General features: G+C 38.2%; 1 protein-coding gene across 4 annotated transcripts in view; it reads left to right on the top strand.

The window, feature by feature from the left end:
- The window catches only part of LOC121375138 (pendrin-like), a 69,622-nt gene extending 49,666 nt beyond the window's left edge, over positions 1–19,956 (top strand). For 3 of the 4 annotated variants that reach the window (XM_041502394.1, XM_041502395.1, XM_041502393.1), the window contains 10 exons: positions 285–362; positions 899–994; positions 1,891–1,997; positions 3,672–3,741; positions 4,358–4,516; positions 5,060–5,281; positions 6,229–6,283; positions 9,711–9,844; positions 13,797–13,861; positions 17,503–19,956. In XM_041502394.1, the coding sequence (XP_041358328.1) occupies positions 285–362; positions 899–994; positions 1,891–1,997; positions 3,672–3,741; positions 4,358–4,516; positions 5,060–5,281; positions 6,229–6,283; positions 9,711–9,844; positions 13,797–13,859 (984 nt within the window). In that variant the 3' untranslated portion in view covers positions 13,860–13,861; positions 17,503–19,956. The remainder of the gene's footprint in view (positions 1–284; positions 363–898; positions 995–1,890; positions 1,998–3,671; positions 3,742–4,357; positions 4,517–5,059; positions 5,282–6,228; positions 6,284–9,710; positions 9,845–13,796; positions 13,862–17,502) is intronic. The other variant, XM_041502396.1, reaches the window with a different exon arrangement.
- The last annotated feature ends 5,794 nt before the right edge of the window (positions 19,957–25,750 follow it).

Here is a 25,750-nt window from a genome sequence, read left to right as displayed (position 1 = left end):
GTTTGGAGCGAATGAAAAAAGAGACCCTTATATGAAATGGTCCCTGTCGGAATGTGGTGCTTGTGATTTTGGTGCTAAATACCGTTATGGTATTCTCTGTAAATTAAAGATATAAATATGACTTGAGTTAATAAATAGATGCTCTTTCAAAAGACACCACTCGCAAACTAGGGTGCATATCATCGTTGTGACAGAAGTATTAAATATTCATCTTGAAATATAATTTATTTAGAAAATGTTATGATATGCTCATATGTTTTTAATACAGTTATTTTGTGTTCCAGGTAGCGAGTTTGTTCTCGGCTACATTGGTGCTTATAGTCATTCTCTTCATCGGGCCACTCTTTGAAGCTTTACCAAATGTAAGTTCTGCAGCGGAAAAGGGTAAATTTTTATATAATTTCTGGACGAGTTTTCAGGATATTAATAATTAAGAGAAAAACCAGTGTTTATTAAGATGTTCTACATTCTCCTTTCAGTACAGACATACAGTAGTTGATTATTACTAATATTAATAATTTAAAAAACCCCATATGTTTGCCAAAAGTATGTAATTCTGTACAAAATTCATTTATAAAACAAATTCCAAAATATAAAATGTTAAAAAACAAAGAAGCAAATATAGCAACAACAACCACCTACGTATATTGTGTATGAAATGTATAGTTAGCAGATGCATCCACATGTTTACTATCGTTTGGTGAAAATGTAGCTCTGTGGTAGAGCGCTCGCTTGAGGTGCAACGGATAATAGGATCGATCGCCCTTGGGGGACTACTTTCCCTGCCCCTCTCTCATTTTGTAGACCAAGTATTCTAATAGCCATATGGTGACTGGAAGTAGCTGTAGTTTACAATGTACTGAGTTGGTCGTTAAAATGTCCTTGCCTTTACTTTCAGTGCGTCCTGTCTGCTATCATCGTGGTGGCGTTACGCAGTATGTTCTTACAAGTTCTGGAACTTCGAGAACTCTACAAGATCTCAATATATGACTGTGTATGTATACAATTTATCTTTAAAGCTGCCATATAACCGTAAAGGAAAATGCTTCGAGTGCGTCATTAAATACAACATTTCTTCCTTTCTTCGATATTTTAAAATGTTCATTGATGTTGATCTCTCTTACCTCTACGAGTAATAGGATTATGTCTAGCTAGAGCAGTGAGTTAGAATTCTATAATTAATTAGCGTGCGTGCATGTGTGCGTAAATATTGTATGAACGTTAGTTTTCTCGTGCAGGCCATCTGGGTTGTGACGTTCGTGTGCCTGGTTTGTGTATGTATGTGTATGAAATGTTCGTGTTTTCTCGTGCAGGCCATCTGGGTTGTGACGTTCGTGTGCCTGGTTCGTGTATGTATGTGTATGTAATGTTCGTGTTTTCTCGTGCAGGCCATCTGGGTTGTGACGTTCGTGTGCCTGGTTCGTGTATGTATGTGTATGAAATGTTCGTGTTTTCTCGTGCAGGCCATCTGGGTTGTGACGTTCGTGTGCCTGGTTCGTGTATGTATGTGTATGAAATGTTCGTGTTTTCTCGTGCAGGCCATCTGGGTTGTGACGTTCGTGTGCCTGGTTTGTGTATGTATGTGTATGAAATGTTCGTGTTTTCTCGTGCAGGCCATCTGGGTTGTGACGTTCGTGAAATGTTCGTGTTTTCTCGTGCCAGGCCATCTGGGTGTATGTCGTGTGCCTGGTTTGTGTATGTATGTGTATGAAATGTTCACGTTGTTTTCTCGTGCAGGCCATCTGGGTTGTGACGTTCGTGTGCCTGGTTCGTGTATGTATGTGTATGAAATGTTCGTGTTTTCTTGTGCAGGCCATCTGGGTTGTGACGTTCGTGTGTCTGGTTTGTGTATGTGTGTGTATGAAATATACACGTTGTTTTCTCGTGCAGGCCATCTGGGTTGTGACGTTCGTGTGCGTGGTCTTTCTACACGTGGATGTTGGCCTGGTTATCGGTATCATCTTCTCATTCTTCACCGTGGTCGTCAGGACACAGATGTAAGTACCCAGAATACCACATATACATTATGATCATTACAGCTTTCTCTGTGTATACCAAGCTCTTGGAGCTAGATCATTGTTTACTATTTATATAGGTGTCCAGGCAAAATGTAGACAAAGGACCTGCTAGTTTCATGTGTGACCCCCCCCCCAAAAAAAAAAAAAAAAAAAAAAAAAAAAAAAACCCACCCTCCACAACACGGTGTACGTCCCTGAAGCCATATTGCAATTGGGTCCTTAGAAAGAAAAGTTAAATGGGAGGTTATGAAAATTATCAGATGTTATTCAACAAAGCATACAATAAGGGGTTTCTCTGCAGGTGCGTTTCCAGGGCGCATACCTCTTTTAAATTATCAAGTGCCACAGAATTCCTGTCTTTAACGAATGTATAATCAAGTTATGCTTCTTTGTGATGTAATATCTTGGTCGGCTAGGTGTTTCTGGAAAATAATTGTCGTGTTATTGTAATTAAAAACACTGCAGGTGTCTTTTTAAAGTGGCAACACCTCCCATCCGCTTTGACGTGCACCTGCCACAACATCACCACTGACGGTACGAGCATGCAGACTTCACCTGTTGAGGGAAGCTGTTACTCGGACTCCCCACCACTCTCTTTAGAGGAGTTCAAAGAGTAATTTTAGCTTCCCTTAGAATGTGATTTGTTCAAAGGTACTACAACAGGATTAAATATCAACGGTCCATATGGATATATTTTAAATGGCTCCTCATATTTAAAGTTAGGGGAGCACTTAGTTACTCCCATTGTTTTCGTTTTCAAGGCAAAATCTCCAGCATTTCATGTATCGCATGTTTTACTCAAATAATAGCAGAGGAAAACACGACATGGCTAACGATGAGGTGTTATAGTCGGGAAATCCAGTGGTAGCGAGGTTGCGGAATATCCTGAAGAGAAAATAATGTGACCTTTATGTTTGGCTGTATTCATCAGTTCGTAGAATTTGGTGTCTCATTTCTCATTTGTACTTTCTCTTTGGAAAACAAAACAGAAGACCAATTTCGTATCCTTGTGCAGCGTATGTCCTTGTATGGGAAGAGTGCTAGTGTCCGTGTACTGGACAATTGTGTGTGATTCCCATATGTGACTGGCTGTGTGCTTTTCAAACTGGGTGAACAATGACAGTAAACAAACATGATTAATCTCAGTGTTGAGGTGCAAACTGCACTTCCTGAATCGTCTGTTTGTCAGGTTTCTAGGTTGGTGTCCCGTAACTTGCATTGTGAAGTTGTCTCTTAAAGTACGATCAAAATCAATGACTTGTATTGTAGTGGAATTGTATGGTGTATTTGATTGATAATTCAACGTGTATGCCTCTATAGTAGTACAACTAACGTTATATGATAATGTTCAGTGTTATATTCCAAAACGAAATATATCTCTCTGTCAATCTCTCTTTCTCTCACGTCTCTTTCAATCTATCACACACACACACACACACACACACACACACACACACACACACACACACACACGTACACGTACACGTGAAAATGTAATGCATGTACATACACACTCATACCTAATGTGCATATAATATAAGGTGCACACAAGCACACACGTTTATATAATAGGCTATATTCCCCATACAGTAATGTCTTTTGAAACAAAAATGTTAACAGACAATATTTATCAACATTTCGTTTTTATTTCAGAACGAAAGCCACTTCACTGGAAAAAGTTCATGATGTGGAGGTTCTTAAGACCAGTTCTATATATGAAAAGGTATTTGTTAAATGTTGATTCCCTCGTGCAGTTTAAGACCAGTTCTATATATGAAAAGGTATTTGTTAAATGTTGATTCCCTCGTGCAGTTTAAGACCACTTCTGTATGTGAAAATGTTTTTCTTGAATATGATAGTTTCACACCCAATAGCCGATGTATTTGTCGTACTGGGGTGTCGTTAAACATCTATTCTATTTTATTCTATTGTTGAATATGTAACCTTTTATATTAAGATAATGAGAATGATAGGCAGAGGGTGATAGATGAGAAAGACCAATTCAGTATATGTATACGGTTATGATGAATAGGTACCCTTTGTGTAGTTTAAAACCAATTATGTATATGAAATAGTACGTGTACATTAAAACGTGTCTTTTTATATGAAAGGCGTGTATTAAATATGTACATGGGTATATTAAGACCAGTTATATATATATGTGTGTATTCAAAGGTATGTGTTAAATGTATACCTGCGAACATTAAGACAAATTATGTAATAAACTTGTGTATAGAAAATGTGTACCTGCGTATATTAAAATCAGTTGTATATAATAGTTTAGTGTATTGAAAGGCATGTGTTAAATGTGTAGCTCACGTTTGTGATTTGTCTTTCAGACGGAACATTTCAGTGGGGTGAAGGTAGTTGGGTTCAATGCACCGCTTTACTATGCAAACGCTGAGCTGTTCATGAAAAATGTGTTCCGAGTGGTTGGAATAAAACCCAGAGTTCTGAGGAAGAAGCTCAAGAAGCTGACCTTTGGAGATTCTATGACTGTAAGTAGCCTGCTTTTTCCAAAACATCATCTATTTTTCCCCAATCATCGTCTGCTTTTCCCTAAACATTGTTTACTTTTTTTCAAACCAAACAATTTTCTTATTCCAAACAATCGTCTTCTTTTTCCAAACAATCGTCTGTGCTTGTTCTTAGTCATCTCTGCTTGTCCTCAGTCATCTCTGCTTGTTCTCAATCATCTCTGCTTGTCCTCAGTCGTCTCTGCTTGTTCTGTGATCTCTGCTTGTTCTGTCATCTCTGCGTGTCCTCAGTCATCTCTGCTTGTTCTCAATCATATCTGCTTGTCCTCCGTCGTCTCTGCTTGTTCTCAATCATCTCTGCTTGTCTTCAGTCATCTCTGCTTGTCCTCAGTCATCTCTGCTTGTTCTCAAACATCTCTGCTTGTCCTCAGTCCTCTCTGCTTGTTCTCAATCCTCTCTGCTTGTCCTCATTCGTCTCTGCTTGTCCTCAGTCGTCTCTGCTTGTTCTCGTTCATAATCCTTTCCACTTCATGCATCATCTGTTTTGTTGGTTTCTAATCCCAGAGCCAGCAGGTGTTGATCACCGACGTCTCGGTGGTGATGCAGATGGAGCCCACCAAGTCGTGTCTCGATAAGACGGACGACACGAAACCCATGAAGAACGGCAAGCAGATGAACGGTTCATACCTCAGTGCCGTGGAAGAGTTGCGGCCCGTTCACCACGTCGTCATCGACTGCTCGGCTATGCACTTTATCGACCCTGTGGGAGTGAAGATGCTCAAACAGGTAGGTAGTCATTTAGTTTAGTTTAAAACTGCAAACCCTAGATTCAACCCGTGGAAATAGAAAATAGTTTAGTTTAATCTACAACAGGCCCGTAGCACGGGGTGGGGGGCAGGGGGCCCGGGCTGGGTTTTTGTTATAACCTTTACATCTCGACTGAATGTAAAAGTTGTAGCGAGACTAACGGATCGAGATTAACGGCGAGAGTTACAGTAATGGGCAAATAACGTTTGAATCAATGACCCCAAATAACTCACTCGTTCAATTGGGCCCCAATCCCCCAATAATGTCCACCATGCTACAGGCCTATACAAACGGGTAACACATTTAAACAGGGTTATAATGGAAACAAAAGTGAGATGTAGAAATGGGGAAATATCTTTAAAATTGCACTAGAGCTCTTCTCCATAACTTGTTAACTCTTAGAGTTACGTGCTGTTTTAAAAATATGAAGAAAATAAAATCGTGATATTAAATACACCAGGATGACCAGAAACATTTCGGATGTATGGAAATGGATAATCTAAACAATAAAATCTAAGCATTATCTGATTTCAGTTTTGAAAAAACTAAAACAAAATCCACCCCCCCCCCCCAAAAAAAAAAAAAAAAAAAAAAAAAAAAAAACATTTTTAAAAACAAATCAAACTCGCTCAAATATTGAAAACTACACAGTAGTGTTTAAAAACTACGGTCTGTTTCTTTAAAGTTTGCAAATACGGTTTTAGCACTATCATATTTATGCCAGCAGTTTCTTAGTTGGTCGAATACATGACCATCTTCACCAGCTGGTTAGATCCTGTGGTGTAGGCCTAACTAAGAGAAAAGGGTAAGATATGTCTTGAGTTACAATTGGTGTTATATGGATATGAATCAAAGCGTTCTCGTGAATATATACAGTTTGTGTAATTTGAAGACATTAAAACACGATTACTGTATGATTGTTTCAGATATACCACGAATACAACACAGTTGGAATCACCGTCTTCCTTGGTGGGGTCAGAGGTACGTATATTGTATAGCCAGGTTTTACAAGAAACCGTCCCATCACGGTTCCACTTAAATAGATTATTTACACACTGCCTTGTAAAGATGCAGGCTTTTTCATAATTATACATACTATTTACTGTGAATTTGTTTTTGTTGCTGTTTGTTTTTTGTTTGTTGGGGTTTTGGGGTTGTTTTTGTTTTGGGGGTTTTGGGGGGATTATTTGGTTGTTGTAGGGTGGGGTTTTTTTTGTTTGGGGGGGTGGTTGTTGGATGTGTTTGTGTTTTTGTGTTTTTTGTTGGGGGGGTTTTGTTGGGTTTTTTGCTGTAACAAAATCATGTAATAATATTGTCATCGAAAGAGGGGACAAGGGTTGCATTGCCTCCCTAATTTTGAAGATAATGCATTGCCTCCCTCCTCCCCCCATTTGAAACTAAAATAAATATACACCCCTCTTTCTAAGTCGCTGTCATATTCCAAAGCACATGTAATAACTCAGCAAACCAAACCATCTTTGTACTACACTAAATGTTTTATTAAAATAGAATATGAAACACGTTTTTAAGCCGGGGATTTCTTAACGTATTATAATAAACAACAATGAATATATAAATGTCATCGTTGACAAACAACAACAGGAAATGAGAAAACCTGTTCGTCTGAGGAGCTAGAACTGTCACATTACAAGCCTATCCATCAGTGCGCACAAACTGTCCTGACATCACGCTCAGTGTAAATACTTACAAGCGTCTTTGTCGCCAGAGAATATCAGAGACAAAAACACGGCATTCTACAATTTAATAGGCGGTTGTCGCTAGGTGTCGACAGTATACTAATTAACATAAGAGTGCACACTTGAACCCCGAGTCAACAATAAAAATAGTTTGGGATTACTCACTGTTGCCGTTTGTGTATTACGACGATTGTTGCGTAATTAATTACTTTAGACAGTTTACGACATCTGACAACGTTTTACGACATTGATCTGTCAGAGGTTATTCAACCGCTAGGCATTAATAATGGTATTCTTTAGGTACAACCGGAAACATTTGAAACATTTCTCTTTTTTCTTTCTTTTTTTGTCTTTTTTGTTTTTGTTTACCAAATTATTTATGATGAATCTGGTGCCACCAAGACCAGGTGGTACACCCTGTAGATACATTAAGCTGCATGATACAGTTGTTTGTTCTATATAGTACTAGATTTGAAAGATTGGAAATGTGGCCCCTAAAGACAGGTGGATTCATAAACAAAATGGATGCTTGTGTGGCATCGACTAGACATATATGTACATGTTTAGCAACTGAAGAGTCATGTTTCCAAATGTAAAATGTCAACTTATTTTAACTATATCAATAATATACTCTTTATATACTCTTCAAAAGAAGAAACGCAAAACCACATTGTCGTAACATTTGGAGAATTGATTTAATTATTGAATGGTGAGTCCGATAATTACCAAATGTTGCAGGATTGTTCACAATTCACTCTAGTCCATTGTGAGTAAGTGATAGGACACACCACCAAGGTCAAGGTCATCTGGAGTCAATACCGGGTGTGGCCTCCGCGTGTGTTGACAACTGCCTGACACCGCCTGCCCATTGAAGCAACCAGAGTACGGATGACGTCCCGGGGGATAGTGGCCCACTCGGCCTGCAAGGCTGCTGCCAGCTCGGGCAGGGTCTGGGGCTGTGGTTGTCGCTGTCGGAGGCGTCGGTCCAACTCGTCCCATAGATGCTCAATTGGGTTCAAATCCGGTGATATCGATGGCCAAGGAAGGACATTAATGTTGTTGTTCTGTAGGAAAGTCGTTGTGAGACGTGCTGTGTGAGGCCTGGCGTTGTCATGTTGGAACACTGCGTTGGCGTTGGCCATAACTGGAACGATGTGTGGCCGGAGGATCTGGTCAATGTAGCCCTGTGCATTCAGGTTGCCCTGCACGTGGAACAGGTCAGTTCTGCCAGTGTGTGAGATGGCTGCCCACACCATGACACTACCCCCGCCGAATCTGTCCACTTCCTGCACGCAGTTTGCCGCATAACGTTCACCACGACGCCTATACACGCGACATCTTCCATCATGACGTCGGAGCAGAAATCGGGACTCGTCACTGAACCACACCTGTCTCCATCGCAGTTGAGGCCATTGTCGATGAATCTGGCACCACTGCAGTCGGAGTCGACGGTGTTGTGGTGTTAAGATGACACCTCGAACTGGACGTCTGGCACGAATTCCTACCTCACGTAGGCGGTTCCGTACGGTCTGGTCGGATATCCTGCACAAACCTGGTATTGCTGCGGCTGTGGAGGTGGCAGTAGTCAATCGTTCCCGAAGGTGGCGTACCCGGATGTAGCGGTCCTGCCCGGGGGTAGTGACCCGTGGTCGACCGGATCTAGGGAGGTCACGTGTTGATCCATGTTGCTGGTAACGGTCCCACAGTCTGGAGATGGTGCTTGGGGACACATGGAATGCCCTGGCAACGGCCGTTCTGGATTCGCCTGCGTCTAGTCGGCCGATGGCATTGTTTCTCTGCGGTTCACTGAGACGTGGCATGTCCTGGATTGTCAACTGTCGGCCAGATACAGAGGCCAGGCAAGCGAACACCCTGCACTTTTATACTGTCGGTGTTCATGTTGCACGTGCAGACAACGCACGTGCAGTGGTGACATGGTTTGCACGTGGCTGCGTTTTTGCGAATATTCACTTTTTGGAACTTTATTTTACAGTAGCTGCGTTTTATCGAATGTAACCGTGGGAATGTGTTTGGGACATGCAATTACCTTATATTCACAAAGCATGAACCGGTAGGAAACATAAAATCGGAGTTATAACCCATTTGTGCCCTTTTGCGTTTCTTTTTTTGAAGAGTATATATACAAAGGCATATTGCCAAAACTATTGCAATTAAAAATACATGTTAATAAATTGCTTAAATTTGTATGGGGTCAAGTTACATTTGTTTTTGTTTAATCTTTGAGTTTGAGGAGTGGTGATGGTTGCTATTGTTGCCATTATTTTTCATATTATTAGTATTGGTTCTCTATCTGTCCTTCTGTCTGTCTGTGTATCCGTCTGTCGTCATATGTATAGTTTTGCGAACTTTTTTCACAATGCCACAAAACATTGAGCTGAAATTTTGTGTTTGGTTTATCATGTACTGTTACAGACCAAGTTTGACTTTCATATCGATTTACTCATTTTTCACAGAATTATGGCCCTTGAACTTAGGAGATAACGACCATTAGTTGGAACCGGTAGGGGTCGGGTATTGGTTTAGCAGTACTCTTAGTGTACTTATCGATTGATTGGTTGGTTGATTGGTTGGTTGGTTGGTTGATTTTTATTATTATTATTGTTTTGTTAATTGTTTTGTTATTCATGGGTTTTTTGTTTTCTCTTTTGTTGGTGTAACTGCAATCAGTGTTTTATGTATTAATTTGTCAGACGAGGTTTGGCCGGTGTTGGAGTACTCGGGATTCGTCGACCTGTACGGAGACTGCATCTTCCTCACCGTGTACGATGCCGTGATGATGGCGATGGAGGACCAGAAATGTAGCAATGGCTTCATTGAAGACGCGGTAAGACACACTTTCTGTTACTAGGGCATTCAGTAATGCGTATGGGAGCAGTCTTTATCTTTTCTAAACATCCCTTTTATTGTATAGTGCAAAAATACGATTTTGAATACGATAGCTGTTTTGTTGTTTAAATTTTGTTGACACTGTATATCATACTGGACCTAACTCCATTAAGGTGCCTATATTCGACTAAAGGTTTGGGCGCGTCTATCGCAAGACCGGTCTCTGTTATGGCCAGTGGCCTGACTTGGGACAGAAGGGTACACATTTACATTGGTAAACACAGACATCTGTAGGTTTTGTTTAATGTTATAATATGTTTTTCTTGATAGAATTTCGATTATAATCATGCACATATTTTAAATATGTTGATCTAGAGTGGTTTCAATATGACTTTTAAGGTTCACATCGGATTGTTTGGCGGCAATTTGTTTTGTTGGAATAAGCGAATATGTTGGCTTGAAATAGACTAGAATAATTGTTTTTGAAAGGCAGCTTAGTTAGCAACCTGTACATTTAATTATTCTGATTGGTTGATAGCAGTTTGTTCTCATCAAGTTATAATAGTCATTAAATAGCCACGTAATACCGTTAAGCGATACAGTTAACCCTTAGACCTCTAGATTTCTTTCTGTACAATAGGTTTAACGATAAAATTGGGTTACAGTGATGGATTCTATATTAGAACGTTTAGAATATGGGTAAAGTGAATGTACTAGTTAATTAGGGATAACGTTGACAACATGCGTAAACTGAATGAACTCTTCAATCAGGGTTACCGTTGACAATATGGGTAAACTGAATGAACTCTATAATCAGGGTTAACGTTGACAATATGGGTAAACTGAATGAACTCTATAATCAGGGTTAACGTTGACAATATGGGTAAACTGAATGAACTCTATAATCAGGGTTAACGTTGACAATATGGGTAAACTGAATGAACTCTATAATCAGGGTTAACGTTGACAATATGGGTAAACTGAATGAACTCTATAATCAGGGTTAACGTTGACAATATGGGTAAACTGAATGAACTCTATAATCAGGGTTAACGTTGACAATATGGGTAAACTGAATGAACTCTATAATCAGGGTTACCGTTGACAATATGGGTAAACTGAATGAACTCTATAATCAGGGTTAACGTTGACAATATGGGTAAACTGAATGAACTCTATAATCAGGGTAACGTTGACAATATGGGTAAACTGAATGAACTCTATAATCAGGGTTAACGTTGACAATATGGGTAAACTGAATGAACTCTATAATCAGGGTTAACGTTGACAATATGGGTAAACTGAATGAACTCTATAATCAGGTTAACGTTGACAATATGGGTAAACTGAATGAACTCTATAATCAGGGTTAACGTTGACAATATGGGTAAACTGAATGAACTCTATAATCAGGGTTAACGTTGACAATATGGGTAAACTGAATGAACTCTATAATCAGGGTTAACGTTGACAATATGGGTAAACTGAATGAACTCTATAATCAGGGTTAACGTTGACAATATGGGTAAACTGAATGAACTCTATAATCAGGGTTAACGTTGACAATATGGGTAAACTGAATGAACTGTTTAATCAGTGTTAACGTTGACAATATGGGTAAACTGAATGAACTATTTAATCAGTGTTAACGTTGAAAATATGGGTAAACTGAATGAACTGTTTAATCAGTGTTAACGATGACAATATGGGTAAACTGAATGAACTCTATAATCAGGGTTAACGTTGACAACATGGGTAAATCACATGAACTCTGTAATCAGTGTGAACGTTGACAACATGGGTAAATCACATGAACTCTATAATCAGGGTTAACGTTGACGATATGGGTAAATTGATTGAACTCTATAATCAGTGTTAACGTTGACGATATGGGTAAACTGAATGAACTCTATAATCAGTGTTAACGTTGACAACATGGGTAAATCACATGAACTCTATACTCAGGGTTAACGTTGACAACATGGGTAAATCACATGAATTTTATAATCAGTGTTAACGTTGACAACATGGGTAAATCACATGAACTCTATACTCAGGGTTAACGTTGACATGGGTAAACCACATGAACTCTATAATCAGTGTTAACATTGACGATATGGGTAAATCACATGAACTCTATACTCAGGGTTAACGTTGACAACATGGGTAATCACATGAACTATTTAATCATGTTAAACTGGGTAAACCGAATGAACTCTATAATCACTGTTAACGTTGTTAAATCACATGAACTCTATAATGTTAACGTTGAATATGGGTAAACTGAATGAAGTCTATAATCAGTGTTAACATTGACAATATGGGTAAACTGAATGAACTCCTAATCAGGGTTAACGTTAACAATATGGGTAAACTGATTGAACTCTATAATCAGGGTTAACGTTGACGATATGGGTAAACTGAATGAACTCTTTAATCAGGGTTAACGTTGACAACATGGGTAAACTGAATGAATTCTTTAATCAGGGTTAACGTTGACAATATGGGTAAACTGAATGAACTCTATTAGCAGGGTTAACGTTGACAACATGAGTAAACTGAATGAACTCTATAATCAGGGTGAACGTTGACAATATGGGTAAATCACATGAACTCTATAATCAGTGTTAACGTTGACAACATGGGTAAATCACATGAACTCTATACTCAGGGTTAACGTTGACAACATGGGTAAATCAAATGAATTTTATAATCAGTGTTAACGTTGACAACATGGGTAAATCACATGAACTCTATACTCAGGGTTAACATTGACGATATGGGTAAATCACATGAACTCTATACTCAGGGTTAACGTTGACATGGGTAAACCACATGAACTCTATAATCAGTGTTAACATTGACGATATGGGTAAATCACATGAACTCTATACTCAGGGTTAACGTTGACAACATGGGTAAATCACATGAACTATTTAATCAGTGTTAACGTTGACAATATGGGTAAACCGAATGAACTATATAATCACTGTTAACGTTGACAACATGGGTAAATCACATGAACTCTATAATCAGGGTTAACGTTGACAATATGGGTAAACTGAATGAACTCCTAATCAGGGTTAACGTTGACAATATGGGTAAACTGATTGAACTCTATAATCAGGGTTAACGTTGACGATATGGGTAAACTGAATGAACTCTTTAATCAGGGTTAACGTTGACAACATGGGTAAACTGAATGAATTCTTTAATCAGGGTTAACGTTGACAATATGGGTAAACTGAATGAACTCTATTAGCAGGGTTAACGTTGACAACATGAGTAAACTGAATGAACTCTATAATCAGGGTGAACGTTGACAATATGGGTAAATCACATGAACTCTATAATCAGTGTTAACGTTGACAACATGGGTAAATCACATGAACTCTATACTCAGGGTTAACGTTGACAACATGGGTAAATCACATGAATTTTATAATCAGTGTTAACGTTGACAACATGTGTAAATCACATGAACTCTATACTCAGGGTTAACATTGACGATATGGGTAAATCACATGAACTCTATACTCAGGGTTAACGTTGACATGGGTAAACCACATGAACTCTATAATCAGTGTTAACATTGACGATATGGGTAAATCACATGAACTCTATACTCAGGGTTAACGTTGACAACATGGGTAAATCACATGAACTATTTAATCAGTGTTAACGTTGACAATATGGGTAAACCGAATGAACTCCATAATCACTGTTAACGTTGACAACATGGGTAAATCACATGAACTCTATAATCAGGGTTAACGTTGACGATATGGGTAAACTGAATGAAGTCTATAATCAGTGTTAACATTGACAATATGGGTAAACTGAATGAACTCTTTAATCAGGGTTAACGTTGACAATATGGGTAAACTGAATGAACTCTATAATCAGGGTGAACGTTGACAATATGGGTAAAACAAAATGGACTTTTTCAGGAACAGACAACAATCATTGTTGAGGCTTCCCCAGAAGACAAACTGTTGCCAATGGCAACGTGACAGTGAGTTGCCGTGAGGCAAAAACAACTTTGGTTCTGGCACATTCTGCAATCTGTGATAGACTAGATTTACCTCTTAGCTTTTGTTCTTCATTTTGTCAGTATACACACTGCATAGTTCTTTCCCTTCATTTTAATATGTACGAAATGTTTCTTTTTTCTTCTATATTTGTTTATTCTTTACTTTGCTAGAAAGAGCCAAAGTATTGGCACTCTGTGCTCATTGCTTTAGTTATTACAGAGTAGCTAGTTATTCTGCACAGTTACTGTTTTCTCTCACTTTCAGATCTACAAAATGCTTTATCTACTTGTATTTTTATTGTAGCTTCAAAGGAACTGTCATGAGTTTGAAGCCATTAAATTAGACAATGGATAATTGAATATGTCCACGAGCAATGTATCTGGGTAATAAAAACTATTACAACTTGGAAATATAAAGCATTATATCGATAAATGCATTTGGGATTTCCAATAAATAGATTATTAAAAATTTTGGGTTTGGCGTTTGGAAGAAATAATTACAGTTTCCATGCGAACTTATTGTAGACAAAAATTCCGTATTGTTGAAATACTATAATATTGTGATGACCAGAAATACGTGGAATATATTGCTATTCTAAGCATGAAAATGTAAGTGTCATGCAATGTTAATAAGGGCTATATTGGCTGGAAACCTATTACAATGGCTACCAACTCGAGACAGTCTCTGTATCTGTTCGGCACGTCAGTAGTTATGGAGTAGATACTTTCACTGCATAGTTGATTTATTTCTTCACTTTCAGACCTGCTCTCTCTTTTAGCATTGGCATCAAATGTTTCAAATGTTAGGTTTTCATTTTCGTTTTGTTACTACTTAAGGTGCGTTCATAGTGTGACTTGCAGTAACCATGTGCAATTTACTTATCATTAGTTTTAGGCAGGCGGGCTTTTCAACACTGAGGACGCCATGTTGGGGGTGGGGGGTTAAATTAAACTTACTGAATTCCACGTGAATTGCTCAAAGCCAAACCCCTGACATGCCACAAATCCACAATAATTATGGACAAGCTATCATAACACACACGCGCGCGCACGCACACATACACACACTCACACACACACTCACACACAGAGACACACACACACACACACACATATTCTAACACACAATCACACCCACAGCCACACATAGACACACACACACTCACTCAAAGACACACACAGATACAGACTCACACACATTCACACAATCAAGCACACACACACTCACACACATTCACACACACACACACACACACACACACACACACACACACACACAGACATACACACACACTCACACATTCTCACACAGACATGCACACACACTCACGCACGCACACACACACACACACACACACACATACCCCCCTCCACACACACACAGACATACACACACACAGACACACACACAAACTCACACACACAGACACACCACACAACACACACATACACATACACACACAGATACACACACACACACACACTTACACACACAGATACACACACACACATTCACATACACGCACACACATTCACACACACACACATTCACACACACACACACATACATACACACACTCACACACACATTCTCACACACTCACACACACAGACATACACACTCACACACACAGAGACACACACACACACTCACACTCACACACATACACACACACTCGCACACATACACTCACTCACACACACACAGACACATACACACAGAGAGAGAGACACACGCACACACTCACAGACACACACACACTCACAGACACACACACACACTCACACACATACACACACTTACACACAGACAGACAAACACAGGGACACACATACACAGACACATACACAGATACACGCACAGACACACTCACACACTCATACACAGACACACACACTATCACACACACAAACGCACACACATACACACACAAACGCACACACATACACACACACACACTAACACACGTCTTTTGATATGATTCTTTGTACAATTCTATCGCACAACGTGTAGTGCGCATCTACATCAAAATTCTGTGACACAGACAGACAAACACAGAGAGACACATACACATACACAGACACACTCACGCACACACACACAGACACACACACACATACATACACACTCACTCACACACATACACAGACACACACACTATCACACACACAAACACACACACACACACACACACACACACACACACACACACACACACACACACTCACACACGTCTTTTGATATGATTCTTTGTTGTAACTTGTATATATACAAACATATATCACAAATCGTTCCTACAAGTTGATGCTAATTACGCGCCTTTACAGAGTAGATGGTTACATGGCTGTTATTCTGTTCTTTTACTTCCAGATCGGCCAACGCTTTATCCTCGTTTAGTTTTATTTTATTATTATAGTTTTTAAATCCAGTATATTATCTGCTCATTTTGTCCTCGTTTATATTTATTTATTTATTTATTTATTTTTAATCCTGTTTATTATCTGCTTCTTTCTTTAGTAAAGTATGATGGTTAAACTTTATACATTTTATTATTAGCTATATATATTTTTTACAATGACACTGATTTTCAGTCCATCTTTAATATGTACTGAAAAGAAAAAACACGCTCCCCCAACTCAAGAAAAAACAAACAAAAATGACCAATATTACTAATATATAAACAAATTATTGAGGTGGTGGTACGTTTTTCCTTGTTAGTACATGAAAATTAAAGTATATAAAGTATCTGTTTTATACTGAAGTCTCAGTGAAACGTTAAACGTTGTAACAAGTCGTGTGCTGATTTGTTACATGAATAAAATCTCTGAATATAACGGCGTAAACAAAATGCCCTAAATAAGCATTACCGGTAACATGTATACGAGCAGTAATGGACCTTACTGTAGGCCTGCGATCAGTAAGCAAGATGACTTGCTTTGTTTATAAATAATAATTTCTTTACCGTATTTCTATTTTCTTAAATTATAGTTTTCAGCCCTAGCAAGACTTCCATATTCACCCCACCCCCCACCCTCAAAACAAATAATTTAACACACACACACACACACACAAAATTAATTAAAACACTGTCTTACTTTAAAACATGTTTTAAATATAAAGCAATATACTAAAACATACATCTGGAATGACTTTTGGCCGAATTATTTTAAATTCTATTTGGCCGTTTGAAGAAATAATAAATTATTACCTATGAAATTATTGTAGACATAAATCGATTTTGAGATACTACAAAACAATACAATGTCCAGAACTGCGTTGGTTATAAAGATAATCATATTTTAAGCAAACAAATGTGAGGAAATTGTAATTTTAATGTAAAATATTTTATTTGGCGTAAACCTTTTAAGATCGCTACAAATTCAGGATAGTCCATTTTATAGGTGAATACAGTTTCACGTACACGTGTGTGTGTGTGTAGGTCTAGTTGTATGCAGGTGTTTGGGTTAATATACAGAAGAAAAACTTTACTAATCTTTTATTATATTTATCTTGTATTAAATGGAAATGTCACTCTTGTTTAGTATGTGTTTATTTATTTCCATATTGATTGTTAATGGTGGATAATTTGGTTTTACAATATTACGTTTGATTCTAATTTCAGTTTACTACTCACATGTAGACATGATGCTACCCCAGTGAACCTCAGTACACGATTATCCACGCAGATTTCAGAATGAAATTCAACAGCAAACCATATATACTCCATGTCGATTCCTGGGTAGATCTAAACAAAAACAGAAACACCCATCAATTTCCATATCGATTTCGGAATGAACTTAGCAATACATAATAACCTACTCTGTGTCGACTTCACAGTGTTGACTTCACAGTGGATTAAAGACTTTAACAATACACCATCATGGCGTATGTTGCGCTGACTTCACAGTGGATTCAAGACTTCAACAATGCACCATCAATACACCATGGCGTATGTTGCGCTGACTTCACAGTGGATTCAAGACTTCAATAATGCACCATCAATACACCAATGCGTATGTTGCGCTGACTTCACAGTGGATTCAAGACCTCAACAATGCACCATCAATACACCATGGCTTATGTTGCGCTGACTTCACAGTGGATTCAAGACTTCAATAGTGCGCCATCAATACACCATGGCGTATGTTGCACTGACTTCACAGTGGATTCAAGACTCCAACAATACACCATCAATACAACATGGCGTATGTTGCACTGACTTCACAGTGGATTCAAGACTCCAACAATACACCACCAATACGACATGGCGTATGTTGCACTGACTTCACAGTGGACATGTCCAATACTTCATAGCAATTTCAGAATGAAGCAGCCCAGCCTACTGTGAATCTGGTGTTATGAGTGGACTTGAGAATAAGCTTCAAAGATACATCTAGTACATGTTGATTTCAGAGTAAACTTCAAAGATACATCTAGTACATGTTGATTTCAGAGTAAACTTCAAAAATACACCTAGTACATGTTGATTTCAGAGTAAACTACAGCAACACATCAAACATCATGTTGATTTCAGAGTAAACATCAACAACATGTCGTTGATTTGAAAGTGAATTTAACAACACACCATACTTCAAGCATGTTGACTTTAATGTTCACTTCAGTGGTGATAACATACTTCGTGTTGATTCTTGAGTGGACTTCAGAACACAGAATACTTCATTTAGAATTCAGGACGAATCACATCAACACCATACTATTTGAATGTAAGAAATAGACTATAGACAGTGGAGTTCGGCAGAAGCACTTAAACAAGTAGATATTGGACAAATTCGTGATTGAAATACGGGACATGCTGGCAATATATGTTTGTCACCGAAATGACAATGTTAGCAAAAACAATATGAAAACACATTTCCTGTCATCTGGAAAACCTATATGGACTTCTTGAATGAAATATGTTAAAAACCGGACATATAAATATATCATTATTTTCATATATGACATTATTATTGTTTTTTAAAATGGGACCACAAACTTACAATTTGTATATAAACCTTATTCTGTTATTGTACATAAGTATGCATATACATAAAAAAAATCAATAGACATGTTGTATGACGTCATGTAGACATATATATCATTACACAGTAGTTAATGTCAGGAATATAAACTCAAACATCAAAAGGGTGCGGGACTTGTAATTACACCTGTGTTAATTTTAGGAATATAACCTTGTATATATCAAAATCGAGGAGCTTGTGTTAATTTTAGGAATATAAACCTACATATCAAAAACTCTGTAGCGCTTGAGCCAGTTAAGGTGCGTTATGTTTATCTATACTATTCAAGTCCATTGATTAACTCATCATTGGCTGTAAGATGTCAAACATTTACTAATTCGTAATTTTCTAACGTACTCTTCACAGGAAACCTACATTTTTCCATTTGCTGTAAGGGATCTTTTATATGCATTTTTATGCAGACGAGGCGGCACATACCACGGACTTTGATATACCAGTCATGGGGCACTAGTTGAGACGAGGAAACCTCAATGGGTCCGTCGAAGAAGTTCGATCCTGCGTCTTAAGCGCCTCAGGTCAGCGCTCGACCGACAGAGCTAAATCTCACCCCTTAATAATAATAATAATAATAATAATAATTATTATTATTATTATTATAATACATTGCATCACCAAACAATGAAGCGTTTCGAACGTTGAAATGGTAATACATTTTGTATGACGTATATTAGCAAGTAGAATATTGAAGAATTCCGTGTTATGGAAAACATAATGCGGATGATTTATTCCAAATAATTAAATAATGAAAATATATTGAGATTGGAGCTTTTATACCAAAAGCGAGTGAATGTTTAATGTTGGACATGGGAACATTCACATTTTCTTTTCAAAATTATTATGTTATATAATAATGTTATAATGTTCTTGTTTTGTTTTGAAATGTGTTTGATAAAACTATATTTTTATGAAATGTACATATAAAATTTATTAAATCGGAAATATATTTTTGAATATATTGGAGGAACTATCTCGGGGATAATATCAGGAACAATTTTTTTTATTATTATTAAAATAGATTAAAATTGTTTCCATAACCTTGTTGTGTTGTTGTTGTCGTTCTTGTGGATTTGTGTGTGCGTGCATGCGTGTGTGTGTCTGACAGTGTGAAAACATAGCGCATGTTCTATGGCGTCTGTTGCCAGATCTGTAGTTGACGTCAGCACAGACGCGGTGTGTTTTGTCACATTCGATTCAATGCGTTTCATTTTGGACTGACACTATGGTCGCCAGACCCAGACCCTTCTTTGTTTTGTTTAACCACACCACTAGAACACATTGATTTATTAATCATCAGCTATTATTTGGGTAATTTTGATATATCGTCTTAGATACAAAACCCGTTACATGTTTCCATTAGTAGCAAGGGACCTTTCATATGCACCATCCCATAGACAGGATAGCACATACCACAGCCTTTGATGTACCAATCGTGGTGTACTGGCTGGAGCGAGAAATAGCCCAATGGGCCCACCGACAGGGGTCGATGCCTGACGTCCCTCCCCAAATCGTCATGAAAGTCAAACTTGGTCTGTAACAGTATATGATAAAGCTATATACAAAATTTCAGCTTAATATCTTGAGGCATTGCAAAAGCAAAACTCCGAAAAACTAAATTAATATCTCCTACATTTAAGGGCCATATCTCTGTCGTGGACTCCAACTTAATCTGTAATGGTACATTAAAACGCTATACGCAACATTTTATAACAATATCTCTGTCGTGGACTCCAACTTAATCTGTAATGGTACACTAAAACGCTATACGCAACATTTTATAACAATATCTCTGTCGTGGACTCCAACTTAATCTGTAATGGTACACTAAAACGCTATACGCAACATTTTATAACAATATCTCTGTCGTGGACTCCAACTTAATCTGTAATGGTACACTAAAACGCTATACGCAACATTTTATAACAATATCTTGAGGCAAAACTGGTAAATCGTCATGGAAGTCAAATTTGGTCTGTAATGGTATAAGATAAAGTTCTATACACAATTTCAGCTCAACATCTCGATGCATTGTGAAAAAACATCCGGAAAACTATATGTTGGACAGACGTTCGGACAGACAGACAGACAGACGGAAGGACGGGGATGAAACCTATAGTCCTCTAATAATGAATGTGGATTGTATTCATTGATTAGCACTTACATTATTGCCAATCCAAAGTTCTTGTAAGAGGGGAGTGCAAATAACTCAAGGGGAGTGCGTATTATACTGTAACTGGGGGAGTGCAAGTTAGACGTATAATAATGACTGGGGAGTGCATATTCTTGTAGAGTGTAAATTAAATGCTACACCGGTGTGTATTGGGCCTTAGGGGGTTAGGGCCAACTTAATTTTTGTGCGTGTGGTTTGTTTTTTCTTGGGTTGTTTTTGTGTGTTTTTTTAAAATATATAGTTCTTTTAAAGGTATTCCATCAGTACCGCTACAAGATCGTTATCATTCTTGACATATTTGGAAAGTGTTGCTATTAATAACTTACAAATATCTGCATTCAAGTGCATAGTCCCCACTCAGTATTAATGCTACGCCAATTCTAAGTTTATTTTTCAATAACTGAAATGCATGCAGGCAAAGATTCTTGGACGAACAATAACTGAAATGCATGCAGGCAAAGATTCTTGGACGAACAATAACTGAAATGCATGCAGGCAAAGATTCTTGGACGAACAATAACTGAAATGCATGCAGGCAAAGATTCTTGGACGAACAATATTTTGGTCGGAAGCAGTTGTATTTGCATGTCGTGAAGCAATCATTGGTATTATGCACACCATACATAAATTACGAAATCTGGACACAGATACCACACTGGCGTAGGAAGCGGGGAGGGGGGCAAGGGGTACATGACTTTTAGCAGCAGCGATGGTTTATATATATATGTGTATATATATATATATATATATATATATATATATATATATATATATATATATATATATATAACCTGCCTTAAGCGGTCATACAAGACAGTAGATAAAGTGGCCGCTTAAGACAGGTGACCGCTGATTACAGGTTGCCACATATATAGTTTTTAAAACATGTGCTGTTGTTTCTTGTTTTACTGTCTGTACTGCTAATCAACGGATGTGTGCTTCACAGTTGCCTTTAAATCAACTTATGACATATCTCCTTCAGAAAAAAAAAGCAAATTGAATGTATTAAATTAACCGTTCTCAACAAGTTTGTTTTTGTTTTCTATTTAATTATTTAAATCCTACTTCATGCGGTGGTATTGCCATATATAGTAAGTGAATCTACAAATGTCAAGCGTAGCCTGCCCAGAGGCAATTAGATGCATTGCTGAGTCATACTTTCTTAATTGATACACAGTAGAGATGTCGGAACTGAACGGTACTAGTATTCCTGAAGGTGTGAAGATCGGTTATTTGCTGCACCTTATATATGTTGTTAAAATATCCCTGTTGTTTAATAGTAAACATTTAATGTGGCCCTTAATACAGGTATTTTAGCGATTTGGGATTCGATTTAGGTGGCTGCTGGCCGCGTTAGACCGGTGACCGCTTATTATAGATGCATTTACATTATAAATCGTTTGGGAGGGGAAAAAGTGGCCGATTAAAACAGGTGACCGCAGACAACAGGTGACCGCTAGGACAGGTTTGACTGTGTGTGTGTGTGTGCGTGCGTGCGTGCGTGCGTACATACATACATACATACATGCCCACTGTTTCATGCACGTAAGCGGGATCGACCGCGTAGATTGCAGGCCCCATGCATATGGTTGAGTTAAAGAGCTTCCTTTTTATGGAAGCTTCGATAGCTCAGAGTGTATCGTGGTTAGTCTTGCAATTTGCGGGCGAATCGGTGCCACAGGTTCGAGTCCCAGCAACGGCATGGGACAATTTTTGAGGCCAGAAAGAATTTAATTACCCCCTGCGCCAGTGCATTAATATCTATGTATGTACTAGTCAACCTCGACATACATACAATATATAGATATTCATACATCAATACATAAGTAGGGGAACCTGAAATATTAATGTTAATATCAACTATTAGACCGAACATACGTTTAGACCACAGACATCCTATTAAAGAACGTTCAGGTCTGTTTATCAACACACCGAAACACATTCCATAGTTTGCACGTGCATCACGCAGTTGCCCCGTACACGTGCGTGGGGTGTCATTCTCGATATTGATAATTTCCAGGAAGGTTCATTAATCACTGTGGAACATTATTTCTATCAATCTTTTTCATTCTGTTGATCATACAGTTGTTATTATTAAAAAACATTAGTCATTTTTATTGTTTGAATTTGCGATTTACTGATAAAAAAAACGTCAACTTTCAAATTTTACTTCTGAACCCAATCGTCCTTCAAGATCTTTGGTGGTCATAAAACCTACTGTAATACTGAACTACCGGTTGTAGTGTTTGCCCAATTAATTCACTGTTATTATATAACCATTCCCCACAGCTAATATACCTTACAATTTTGGCAATTGTAAATTCTTATACATAAATAAATACATACAGACATACATGCATACATACATACATACATACATGCAATTTGCGGGCGATTCGGTGCAACAGGTTTGAGTCCCAGCAACGGCATGGGACAATTTGTGAGGACAGAAAGGATTTAATTATTCCTTGCGCCAGTGCGTTAATATCTATGTATGTAACAGTGGACCTCGATATACATACATTATATAGATATTCATACATCAATACATACTAGCCAGTGCCAGGTCGGCCCACTGTTTTGTGCACGTAAGCGGGATCGACCGCGTAGATTGTAGGCCCCATGCATGTGGTTGGGTTAAAGAACATCCTTTTTATGGATGTCTCAATAGCTCAGAGCGCATCGTGTTTAGCCTTGCAATTTGCGGGCGATTCGGTGCCACAGGTTCGAGTCCCAGCAACGGCATGGGATAATTTGTGAGGCCACAAAGGATTTAATTATCCCCTACGCCAGTGCGTTAATATCTATGTATGTAACAGTCAACCTCGACATACATACAATATATAGATATTCATACATCAATACATACATACATGCATATATACATACATACATACATACATGCATGCATACATACATAGTCAACCTCGACATACATACAATATATAGATATTCATACATCAATACATACTAGCCAGTGCCAGGTCTGCCCACTGTTTCATGCACGTAAGCGGGATCGACCGCGTAGATTGCAGGCCCCATGCATATGGTTGAGTTAAAGAGCTTCCTTTTTATGGAAGCTTCGATAGCTCAGAGCGTATCGTGGTTAGCCTTGCAATTTGGGGGCGAATCGGTGCCACAGGTTCGAGTCCCAGCAACGGCATGGGACAATTTGTGAGGCCAGAAAGGATTTAATTATCCCCTGTGCCAGTGCGTTAATATCTATGTGTGTAATAGTCAACCTCGACATACATACAATATATAGATATTCATACATCAATACATACATACATACATACATACATACATACATATACATATGCTTTGGCACCTTCCTACGCCCATGCACCGTGTTGCATTATGAACAGTCAACAGCGCCCCCTTGTGGGTGTGAGAGAATAACAAATATACCCCTTTCCCATGGATAATTGTAATATTTTGTACACAGAGTTCCTGCATTCAAATCTCTATCATTCAGTGAGACAGTATTTATGCTTCTTTCAATCTAAATAACTGTCCATAGCTAAGATGCAGGATCATATTCGGGGAGGTATTTTTGTACCACCATGCACGCACTGGTAACCTGCTAATATAGACATAAAAAAAATGAATCCACTTACCCATTTTTGCAGATAATTAAGCATAATAGTGAGGCAGCTTAGCACATTCCGGTAGTGTCGTGGTTATATCACCCCGAGTTAAGGCTGATAGGTCCTCCGCGAGTCCAAAGTATTGCACTCGAGTACTTAACGGTCAAACTCGAGTACTCGACACTTATGATAATGATGACTAAGGAATAAAGTAAAATAGCACTATGCATCTTAATTCCAATGCTGAACATGGATGCCAAATGATGCCATTGTATTGCATTCCACATATTCGACTTTTGTTTTCCTCCATGTCTCATAGCCCTACAATGTAACCGGTGGTAAGCTTTAAACAAAAATGAATTAAATGAGAGTGCTCTTCCTTGCACGGGCACTCGAGTCCTGTGAACGGATTCGAGTCTTGCTAGACTCGGCCCGTGCCCGAGTACCCGAGTACTCCTGCAGACCCTAAAGGCTGGTAGGTACTGGGTTCGCATCGCGCTACTGGCTCCCATCTAGAGCGAGTTAAAACAATATATGGATAGGTGTAAGGCCAGTACACCGACTTTTCTCTCACTAACCACTAACCTGCTGTCCTGGACAAACAGCCCAGATAGCTGAGGTGTGTGCCCAGGACAGCATATTTGAACCTTAATTGGATAGCACGAAAAAAATAAAAAAATAAAAGAGGCTCAGATAGTAAGACAAAATAGTATATATACTTAATTTGACATTTGTCATTTATTTTGTACACATTGATTTTATATTAATTTTAGCCATTACTCTTAAAGTGACAGACACTGGTTTTTCAACACTACGACCTATTTTCCAACTATTAAAACAGTTTTTGATAATTTAAATTAGAACTACTTACATTGTATTCTTTAGAATATTAATTTTCGTACACCTGAAGTGGTTCTAGTCATCCAGGTTTTTGTAATGCAGTAAAATGTATTTTTCATAATTCTAAAAATGCACGTTCGTCTGACAAGTAATGCTTATCAAATCAAGCTCTAGTTATTTTTAGACATTATTTCCCCGTTTAAACATCACAGACTTTAGGTCATCTCTGTT

The sequence above is a fragment of the Gigantopelta aegis genome, chromosome 6 (assembly GCF_016097555.1).
Source record: "Gigantopelta aegis isolate Gae_Host chromosome 6, Gae_host_genome, whole genome shotgun sequence".
NCBI lineage: Eukaryota > Metazoa > Mollusca > Gastropoda > Neomphalida > Peltospiridae > Gigantopelta > Gigantopelta aegis.
This window is presented reverse-complemented; position numbering and strand designations above follow the sequence as displayed.